The following is an 11,488-nucleotide window of genomic DNA, read 5'->3' on the forward strand; positions in this document are numbered from 1 at the left end:
CGGATAATTTTTTGTATTTTTAGTAGAGATGGGGTTTTGCCGTATTGGTCAGGTTGGTCTTGAACTCCTGACCTCAGGTGATCCACCTGCCTCGGCCTAACCAACATATTTTTGGTAGTGATGGCTGGGTACTCTATACAAAAATTAGCTGGTTATGGTGGCACATGCCTGTAATCCCAGCTAATCGGGAGACCAAGGCAGGAGAATCACTTGAACCGGGGAGGCAGAGATTGCAGTGAGCCAAGATCGCACCATTGCACTCCAGCCTGGGCGACAGAGTGAGGCTCCATCTCAAAACAAATGAAAAGAAAACACGAAAAAAAAAAAAATGGCCAGGCGCAGTGGCTCAGGCCTGTAATCCCAAAACTTTGGGAGGCCAAGGCCTGCATGACAGAGCAAGACTCCATCTCAAAAAAAAATACAGCTACCAACCCTTATGTAAACCAACATAAATCTAAAAATTCTGTTGCTTCAGAATCTTTTTTGTCAAGATTCCATTTTCACTATCAATTTAGCAGCACCCGTAACACAGATTATAAATTTCTAAAAGAATACAAATTAGTAATCATAAACCAAAGTAAGTTAAGGAACATCTGGAGTAGATTCGTAAACATTAGCTAATATACTATTGTTAAGTTACTAAGATAACATACTGGAAGCAGGAAAAGCATCCACCCATTAAAGTTTTAACTGAAGAGAAAGCGTAAGACTTTGGAGTTTGGAACAAGATGTTAAAAACGAAGGAACTTGTACTTGGGTGATAAAACACTAAAGAACTTTTCTTTCTTTCCTTGATTTTCCAAATTTTCTCTAATTACTTTTACAAAGATAACAAGCTCCATTAAAACAAAAAGAAACCGCTAAAGTCAGATAGCTGAAAATCCGATTGCTCACTGCCCTTGTGACCTCCCCTAATAAAATATCCCTCACTTCCTCTCACCCTAAGTAATTTTCACTAACACTTTTGCAAAGGTTTTCCCAAATTCCTGTATTATTTTACTAGACAGTCTAGAACACAAATATAGTAGGCCAGATATTCATGTATTTGATTCCAGAAAAAAATATAAAAACTGTTTCTGGGTTTGATCCCATTGAGGTCAGTCTTCAAAAGCAAGGATGATTTGACACCGTATTTACTTATTAATTACTGTCATTGTCATTTATGAGCCATTCCTCCTTCTCCTTGAAAATTCCTCCTCAATCCCTCTGTTCCTCCAAATCTAATTGCTGATAATTCCCTTTCAGGTCTCTTTTCTATAAAGTCTTTCAAAACCCAGATAGCTAATCACAACCCACCATCCCCCTGAAATCCTGTTGCTCTCATCCATGCCACACATCTGGAATTTGCTATATCTACTGGTGTTTGACATGTATAAAACCTATTTCTGCCTGGCGCGGTGGCTCACGCCTGTAATCCCAACACTTTGGGAAGCTGAGGCGGGCGGATCACCTTGGGAGTTTGAGATCAGCCTGACCAACATGGAGAAACCCCGTCTCTACTAAAAATACAAAATTTACCAGGCGTGGTGGCACATGCCTGTAATCCCAGCTACTCAGGAAGCTGAGGCAGGAGAATCACTTGAACCCAGGAGGCGGAGGTGGCGATGAGACGAGATTTGCGCCATTGCACTCCAGCCAGAGCAACAAGATTGAAACTCCCTCTCAAAAAAAAAATAAATAATTTTTTTTTCTTTTTTTTTTTTGAGAAGGAGTGTTGCTCTGTCGCCCAGGCTGGAGTGCAGTGGCTAGATCTTGGCCCACTGCAAGGTCCGCCTCCTGGGTTCACGCCATTCTCCTGCCTCAGCCTGAGTAGCTGGGGCTACAGGCGCCCGCCACCACGCCCGGCTAATTTTTTTGTATTTTTAGTAGAGGCGGGGTTTCACCATGTTAGCCAGGATGGTCTCCATCTCCTGACATCGGGATCCGCCCGCCTTGGCCTCCCAAAGTGCTGGGATTACTGACCTGAGCCACGGAGCCCGGCCTATATCTAAACTTCTTAAGTGCAAGAATTATATTTCTAAATCCTAGTACTAATAGAATGCCTTTCATGAAACGGATACATACAACCTGAAGAATGCTCATACAGTTTTCCAAATTCTTTTATACACATTTGAATTTCACCACTACCCTGACAGTAATAATGACTCCAATTATCCTATTTTACAAAAGTGGAAAAAAATTCAGAGGTTGAGTAACTTGTCAAAGCTCTCGACTAATCTTGAAGATTTATTTACAGTAATAAACATATATATACTTATAGCAAATTCAGAAAATTTCCTGAACAGTAGAGGTCTATAAACCTCGATAAAGCAGTAAATCCATGTTCTTTATTGTTACCAAGAAAACTACTAAATTAAGAACCTCAAGTTCAACTCCATTCAACTGTGCAAAACCAACTTTGTCCTTGGAGCCCTTGAAAAAAAATTTTTTTAAACTGTCAACACAGCAAATGTCACTACAACAACACTATCCTTAACTTCTAAAGCATGAAATTCTAATGAAATACTACGGTTTCTGTATAGTGCAAAAGATTTCAGCATCAAGCCACAGTATTACAAAACTTGAAGAAAGCATTTTGCAAGAGCCATGTGACACACATATGACAGTCAGCTAAACTGGTGGGTGGACCTTTTAGGGGGAAATGTTTAGCAGTCTTTGACCAAAGTAGCAAATAAACTCAACTTTTACAACAAATACTGATTTTCCCCCATCCCTCAAAGGCCTTTAACACTGAAAAGGAATACCAATTCGGTCTCTTACAATTATTCATTACTTTACATACATGTAAACTGTAGAGGAAATTTTTACAGGGCCACTGAAGAGAGCCCAACAAACTACCCAAAGGAAGTGAACATCAGTTCCCAGGAAAGGTGCCAGGTGTGTCACATCTGCTGTGGTGACTTCTTGAGTAAGCAAGAAAAAGAAATGCATTAACTTTTCATGACACGTCATGGAACCTCATTCCCTATCTGCAAGCATCCAAGCAGGTAATCTAAAACTACATACAGATCTATCATAGGTCCCATTCGTTTCTCTTTCAACTTGACAGCAAGCTTCCTTTAATCTGCGAGTATCAGAAACACATTCCTTGGCTTTAGTTGTTTTTTTTTTTTTTTTTTTCCCTTGACCTACAGAAGGCAAAATGACTTAGGTGTCCTCTTTAAAAAAAAAAAAAAAAATTCTCACAAATGCCCAGGTTTTTAGGAGGGCAATGGACCTGGCGAGCTCTTAAAGAACTCTTCCAAGACACAACTCAAAACGAGAACTAAAAAATGTTCAGTTGTTTCTCCCCATCTACTCATTTCCCTCAATCCCACGCAGTCCCGAAAAGCATCCATATTACCTGAAACCTGGCGGGGAGGATGGAAGGAAAGAGAGCCAACAAGCTCAGGATTTACAAGTAAAGCTGGTTTCCACCCCGAGGATCCTGACAGCTCCGCAGAGTGCGGGCGCAAGGTCTGCCAGTGCCCTCTACAAGCGTTCTCCCACCCCATCCCCTCCTCTTAGAAACAAGTCCTCCTTCAAAAGTCACTGCCTCCGAGAGAAGCTACCTCTTCACACCGCCCCAGGCCCCTGGGCAGACTTCCTCAGCACCCGCCCCGCAGTCAGGCCCTCCAACCTGACCCGGTCCAGGCCCGGGCGGCTCACCCCTCCGACCCGACCCCTCCCCCCGCCCGGCCGCCCCTCCGCGTCAGACAATGGGGCCCGACTCCCGGCCGCCAGCCTCTCCTGACCCATCACCCTCGCCTCACCCCAGCCGATGCCCCGACTTCCGCCCCAACCCTCCTCGCCCCCTTTAAGATCCCCCAAGCTGGCCCACGGACCCAGCCGACCAGTGCTCTCCTAAACTCACTATTCGGGATTCATGCTGGACATGTCACTGCAGCTGCCACCGCCGCCACCGCCGCCCTTGCTGCCGCAGCCGCCGCCTTGACTCTCCGCGCCACGGGTAATCGAAAGAAAGGAATGAGATAGGCTGTTCCGGGAGAGCAAACGTCTTCCCCTACTCCGTCCCCTAGAACACAATCAGCAGCCGCCGCCACTCAGCTATCGCTTCCACCCAAAATGGCCGCCGGCGAACCAGGAAATAGGGAAGCCTTAGATCGAGGGGCCTTTACACAGCCCAGAGGGCGGCCGCACCGCCTGGCATGCCGGGAAAGGGAGTCGCGAGTGCGGCTACGCGAGCTGAGGACAGATAGTGAGGCGCAGAGGCCAGGACTCAGCTTCCCGCCAAGCGCCGCGCCTCGGGGACATGCGTACTTGAAGGGTTGTCGTCCGTCCCATTCCCCACTCCCTCACCTCCCCCCCCTCCGCCCCTCCCTACTCCCCTCCCCTCTGACTCGCTGGCTAGGACTTCGCTCGGACTCCCCCTGGCGGATTGGCTAAGGCCGAGCGGCCCTGGTGATGTCATCAGTGAGACGTGGCAGCCGGGCGAGTCAGCGCCCCACGGAGGAGGGGGCGGAGAGGGGCGGAGGGTGGTGCTGGCGGCCGACGGAGGCTGGGGGTCGAGGGAGGCAAAGGACCGGAGGGAGTGGTCAAACTGAGGGACTGCCGGGGTGCGGGAGCGGAGAGGGGGCCGGGGGACACGCGTGTCGGCTCCTGCCTCCCTTGCGACTTTTGCTGACCTGACCAGTTTGAGGCTTGCGCCACCCTGGTGGCGCTGGTTGGAGGCTGGTCGGAGGACGTCCGCTCTAAGGACAGAAGGGAAGTCAAGGGGCTCCCTGGACAGCACGGAGCAGTTCTTTCACTTCTCGTCACTCACCCAGACCCACCTCTATTCAGTCATCGTCCATTGTTGGCCCCGCGCACTACCATTTTCTTACTGGATTTCTTCCCGTTCTTACTGTGCCCCGCTCTCGTCAGCCTGGCTATTGCAGTAGTCTCCAGGTGGACTTTACTTCTCTCTCTCCCCTCCGCCCCAGCCCATTTGCACACACAGTCGGATGTATCTTTCTGAGACCGCACCTCCATCGTGACCCCACAACCTTCAATGGCTCCACATCCCAGAGCCAGCCTAAAATTCAAGTCCTCCTCCCTTCGTCCCAGCCTTCAGGTTGAATTGTATTATTTTTAGTTGCTGCTAATCCTGAGCCTTTCTGCAAGACTGGAAAATAATAAGCAATAAAAACATGCAATTCATCACTATATAGTGCCTACAATTTCTGGGAGTAATATTAACTCATTTTTTAAAAACGTGGTCTTAACAGCTCTCTTTAATCAGCTCAGTAATTTAAATCTCCACTAAACTTTAACACATTATCTTGAGTTATTTAATTACAAAGGGCATAGTGTAATACGTCGTCCAAAGTTTATCTTCCAACTTCTAAGAAAATTGTCTCCTAAGACTTATCGCAGAATTACTTTAAATTCCTACAACGCCAAAATATAGAAAGAAGGCACTTATTTCTACCCATACGCTAATTACATCCCTTGGCCCTCAAATTCTGCCATGGGCCTTAGTTGATGAACTTATCAAAAGTTACCCGAGTTTCTTCACATGTTGGCTTCTGAAATGAACACCGTCACCACCCCAGGAATACCCTGAATGGTTCAGTAATAGGCACCAAAAAGTGTTCGTTAACCTGGACTCTAAAGCCCATGACCCTTCTTGCTTATTGTGATTTCAAATAAAAACTCAGAAAACTGGCCAGGCGCGGTGGTTCACGGCTGTAATCTCAGGACTTTGGGAGGCCAAGGAGGACAGATCACGAGGTCAGGAATTCAAGACCAGCCGGGCCAACATGGTGAAACACCGTCTCTACTAAAAATACAAAAATTAGCCGGGCATGGTGGTGCGCGCCTGTAATCCCAGCTACTCGGGAGGCTGAGGCAGGAGAATTGCTTGAACCCGGGAGGCAGAAGTTACAGTGAGCGGAAAGGTCACTGCACTCCAGCCTGGGCGACAGAGCAAGACTCCATCTTGGGGGGAAAAAAATCTCAGAAAACTGTGACCTGAGTCACTAGTAAAGGCACACACACACACACACCCCTCAGAAAACTGTCCAGAACTCGTCCTCAGCCAAAAATTACAATCTGTCCTTCCCTGGGAAGTATACTCCTAAACTTCCTTTAATGAACTGTTTTCTTTCCCAACGAAGAATTACCTCCAGCCGGGCGGAGTGGCTCACACCTGTAATCCCAGCACGTTGGGAGGCCGAGGCGGGCGAATCACAAGGTCAGGAGATGGAGACCATCCTGGCTAACACGGTGAAACCCTGTCTCTACTAAAAATACCAAAAATTAGCCTGGCGTGGTGGCGGGCACTTGTACTCCCAGCTACTCTGGAGGCTGAAGCAGGAGAATGGTGTGAACCCGGGAGGCGGAGGTTGCAGTGAGCCAAGATCACACCACTGCACTCCAGCCTGGGCCACAGAGCAAGACTCCGTCTCCAAAAAATACAAAAATTAGCTGGGCGTGGTGGCGCGTGAGATTACAGAATCTCAGCTACTGGAGAGGCTGAGGCAGGAGAATCGCTTGAACAGGGAATGGGAGGTTGCAGTGAACTGAGATCGCGCCACTGCACTCCAGCCTGGCAACAGAGTTAGACTCAGTCTCAACAACAACCAAAAAAAGAAAAAAATTACCTCCTAGTAACTTTTATTCTAAGTGACAGGATAGTTGTAAGCATTGAATAAACAGAATGTAAACCATATAGTATGATGACTTTGGGACATTTGGTAAATGTTAATTACTTTTTTCTGTAGGAGAGCAAAAAAAAAAATGACTTCCCTCCACGCTGCTAGGTTCCTTGGCTGGTTTATGAACTAAATTGACCTAAGACAAGATTAACAGGAGAAAATCATATTTGATTAAGTACATACCTATGGGAGTCCCACAAAGTAAGAGACTCCAAGAAGGGTCTGATGATTGAAGCATCCTGAGCTACAGAAAAGAATACGGCTTGGTGGCCGGGTGCAGTAGCTCAAGCCTGATCCCAGCACTTTCGGAGGCCAAGGCGGGTGGTTCACGAGGTCAGGAGATCGAGACCATCGTGGCTAACACAGTAAAACCCTGTCTCTACTAAAAATACAAAAAAATTAGCCAGGCGTGGTGGCGGGCACCTGTAGTCCCACAGTCCTACAGGACTACACCTGTAGTCCCAGCTACTCGAGAGGCTGAGGCAGGAGAATGGCATGAACCCAGGAGAGGGAGCTTGCAGTGAGCTGAGATCGCAGCACTGTACTCCAGCCTGGGCAACAGAGCGAGACTCCGTCTCAAAAAAAAAAAGATACAAGGTGGGGCTGGGCATGGTGGGTCACGCCTGTAATCCCAGCACTTCCTGGAATCCCAGACCTCTTCCTGGAAAGCTTACCTATCCACATCAACCTAAAATGGATGATCTTCATCTTTTGTGATCTACCTCGGTTCTTTTTAGTGCGCATGGACTGTCTCATACTAAGCTGTCCAATTAAGAAGCCATGAGATGGCCGGGCGCGGTGGCTCAAGCCTGTAATCCCAGCACTTTGGGAGGCCGAGACGGGCGGATCACGAGGTCAGGAGATCGAGACCATCCTGGCTAACACGGTGAAACCCCGTCTCTACTAAAAATACAAAAAACTAGCCGGGCGAGGTGGCGGCACCTGTAGTCCCAACTACTCGGGAGGCTGAGGCAGGAGAATGGCGTGAACCCGGGAGGCGGAGCTTGCAGTGAGCTGAGGTCCGGCCACTGCACTCCAGCCTGGGTGACAGAGCGAGACTCTGTCTCAAAAAAAAAAAAAAAAAAAAAAGAAGAAGCCATGAGACACATATGGCTATTTAATGATTTAATGTATTTAAAATTAAGTTAAAATTTCAATTATTCAGCTCCTCAGTTGTGCTATCCATATTTCAAGTGCTCCACAGCTACATGTGGCTAGTGGCTACCATATTAGTGCAGATAGAGACTATTTCCACCACTGCAGAAAGTTCCATTGGATAGCAATTAGTATACAATTAGTTATAAGTTTACATGTGTATGTTTTCTACCTGTGTATGTTTTGTTTTTCCAGCTAGACTATAAGCTCCTCGAGTGCAGGAAGCCTTCTTTACCTTTCTGTACTCTTTCCCACCAGCATTTAGCACAGTGCTTTATACCTAATAGATGTTGGACATATTCGTTGATGGGCTCCTCAGGAAAAACTGTCATTTTTTTTTTCTTTTCTTTCTGAGATGGAGTTTCACTCTTGTTGCCCAGGCTGGAGTGCAATGGCGTGATCTCAGCTCACTACAACCTCGGCCTCCTGGGGTCAAGTGATTCTCCTGCCTCAGCCTCCAGAGTAGCTGAGATTACAGGTGTGCACCATCACGCCTGGCTAATTTTTGTATTATTAGTAAAGACAGCGTTTCACCATGTTGGCCAGGCTGGTCTTAAACTCCTGTCCTCAGGTGATCCACCTGCCTCAGCCTCCCAAAGCGCTAGGATTACAGACATGAGCCACCGAACCTGGCCAGAACCGTCATATTAATAAGCTTTAGGATAACATAAATCTTTTCACTTTTTCTTCAGCCAAAAATAAATCAGCCCGTCTTCCAGGAAGAGGAATAATACATTGATGCCTAACAGATCAGAAATTTCAGGCAGGGCATGGTGGTTCATGCCTGTAATCCCAGAACTTTGGGAGACCAAGGTCGGGGAATCACCTGAGGCCAGGAGTTTGAGACTAGCATGGCCAACGTGATGAAACCCTGTCTCTACTGAAGATACAAAAAATTACTGGGGCATGGTGGTGGGCGCCTGTAATCTGAGCTACTTGGGAGGCTGAGGCAGGAGAATTGCTTGAACCTGGGAGGCAAAAGTTGCAGTGAGCTGAGATTGTACCACTGCACTCCAGACTGGGAGACAGAGTGAGATTCCATCTCAAAAAAAAAAAAAAAACAGTTTTGTCCCTCCAGGCCTGGTCAGTGGGAAGAAAGGGCAAAGGAAGGGATCTACCGTAGATACCAGAGTCTAGGCCTTCTACCTGAACACTTAGTTCCCTGACTCCCAGCTCCCATGGTGAAATATTCCATATGTGGCCAGGGTACTGCCAAGGCCACCGTCGTGTTCAGCAATAGGTAGGGTAGGCCACAGGAGTGTTGGATAAAGTCAAACTGAAATTCTCTAAACAGGGCTCAAAACCATTCCAGATACCCTGGGCTCAGGGTGACACAAGGCTCAGTTAGTTAACCTGGACGACCCGTTTCAGAGCATACCTCCAACCTTACCCAGCTCTCACCCACCTACCTGATCTTAGTCAATCAGGATAGCTTTAGGACTTAGTTCCTGGAACCTAAGAAATCCACCAGCAAACCGGGCATGGTGGCTCACTCCTATAATTCTAGCGCTTTGGGAGGCCAAGACAGATGGATCACTTGGGGTCAGGAGTTTGAGACCAGTCTGGCCAACATGGGGAAACCCCATCTTTACTGAAAATACAAAAATTAGCCAGGCGTGGTGGCGTGTGCCTGTACTCCCAGCTACTCAGGGGGCTGAGGCAGGAGAATCGCTTGAACCCAGGAGGCAGAGGTTGCAGTGAGCCAAGATCATGCCATTGCATTCCAGACTGGGTGACAAAGTGAGACTCTGTCTCAGAAAAAAACAAAAAAAGAAATTCACCAGCAAACAAGAGTTGAGCCACACCTGATTATATTCAGTTCAGTGTTTTCTAACTTAACATCTATTGTTGTCTCATTGTTATAAGTGTCATATTTGTACCCTTGAGGGCAGGGCCCTTATTACCATCACTGTCCTACACATTTTTTGAGATGATTAAATGAAGCTGATGTCTGTGGAAGTGCCTTCCATAGAGGATGCCTCAAAAATGTAAACTCCCTCTGCTTTTGTCTCCTTTCCCAAAATCTGGACCTGAAGCATGCCTCCTTTCTCTATTTCTTCAAGTCTTGCTCATTATAAAGATGCAGTTGAAAGTCCACTTTCTGGCCGGACGTAATCCCAGCACTTTGTGAGGCCAAGGTAGGCGGTGAGTCTAGCCTGGCCAACATGGTGAAATCCCATCTCTACAAAAAATACAAAAATTAGACAAGTAAGGTGGCGAGCGCCTGTAATCCAGCTACTCGGTAGGCTGAGGCAGGAAAATCGCTTGAACGCAGGAGACAGAGGTTGCAGTGAGCCGAGATCGCGCCATTGCACTCCACCTGGGCAACAAGAGCGAAACTCCGTCTCAAAAATAAACAAATAAAAATACAAAAATACAAAAATTAGCAAGGCATGCGCGTGCCTGTAGTCCCAGTTACTTGGGAGGCTGAGACAGGAGAATCACTTGAACCCAGGAGGTGGAGGTTGCAGTGAGCTGAGATCGTGCCACTGCCGTCCAGTCTGGGTGACAGAGTCAGACTCTGTCTGTCTCATACATACAAAAAAATCAATATATCACCGGGCACCATAGTATGTGTCTGTGGTTCCAGCTACTTGGGAGGCTAAGGTAGGAAGATTACTTGAGCCCAGGAGTTTGGGGGATGTCGTGTGCCACTGCATTCCAGCATGTGTAACACAGCAATACCCCATCTCTAAAAAATAAAAAATATATATATCTGAAAGCACTTTACACAGTGCCAAGGATGTTTTAAGCCCTGAGGAAATGTTTAGTATGTGAAGTGTCTAGATAAACCCAATAAAAAAGCAAGTCACAGTCCTCTGGTCACTTGTATTCTAATATGTATGTAACAATGAAAGGCTTGTATCAACCAAACCATTGTTTGATAAATCTCAATAATGGCTCTCTTATGACAGATTGCTGCTGCTGTGGCACCACCTGTGGGTGTGGCACCATAGCCTTCCTCACTGGTTACTCAATGTTGGCTGACACTCTTCTGTCAGTCAAGCCATAACAACATGCTGTGTGCTACAAAGAACCCATCTTCGTTCCCTTGTCATTGACAACCCTGTGGACAACTTTTATTTCATCTAATGGTGATACCACATAACTAGGCTGGGCAAATCAGAATCCTGAACCAGCAGACAAGCAGTTACATGACAATATGAGTTCACACCAGAGATCCATGTAAAATGTTATATATTGAGCGATATTCTCTGGAATTGGGTTAGAGTGGAAGGGTGAGAAAGTGCAGTTATCTTTTCCTACTCACTTTGCCACAAGAGGGTCAGCCAGGAAGTCTTATCAGTAAGAGTTGCCTTTGCATACTCCATGAAATCCATTCTGTATTGATCTTTCATCCACTCATTGATCCACTCATTCACTCAATTATGTATTAATTACCTATTCTGTTCTGATATGGAGATATACCAGTGATCAAAACTGACCAAGTCTAGACCCTCATGGAGAATGTAAATTCTCATGAGAGGCTGGGCGTGGTGGCTCACATCGGTAATCCTAGCACTTTGGGAGGCTGAGGCGGGTGGATCACTTGAGGTCAGGAGTTCAAGACCAGCCTGGCCAATATGATGAAATCTTACTTCTACTAAGATACAAAAATTACCTGGGCGTAGTGGCATGCACCTATAATCTCAGCTACTTCGGAGGCTGAGGCAGAAGAATCACTTGAACCCAGA

The 11,488-nt window shown here is 46.8% G+C and overlaps 1 protein-coding gene across 1 annotated transcript in view; it reads right to left on the reverse strand.

The window, feature by feature from the left end:
- Window positions 1–4,372, reverse strand: part of RAB1A (RAB1A, member RAS oncogene family) — a 47,642-nt gene extending 43,270 nt beyond the window's left edge. Inside the window, exon 1 of the mRNA XM_023224096.1 lies at window positions 3,854–4,372. Coding sequence (XP_023079864.1) covers window positions 3,854–3,876 — 23 coding nt within the window. The 5' untranslated portion in view covers window positions 3,877–4,372. The remainder of the gene's footprint in view (window positions 1–3,853) is intronic.
- Between the last annotated feature and the right edge of the window lie 7,116 nt (window positions 4,373–11,488).

This window comes from Piliocolobus tephrosceles, chromosome 15, assembly GCF_002776525.5.
Source record: "Piliocolobus tephrosceles isolate RC106 chromosome 15, ASM277652v3, whole genome shotgun sequence".
In the NCBI taxonomy this organism is placed as follows: Eukaryota; Metazoa; Chordata; class Mammalia; order Primates; family Cercopithecidae; genus Piliocolobus; species Piliocolobus tephrosceles.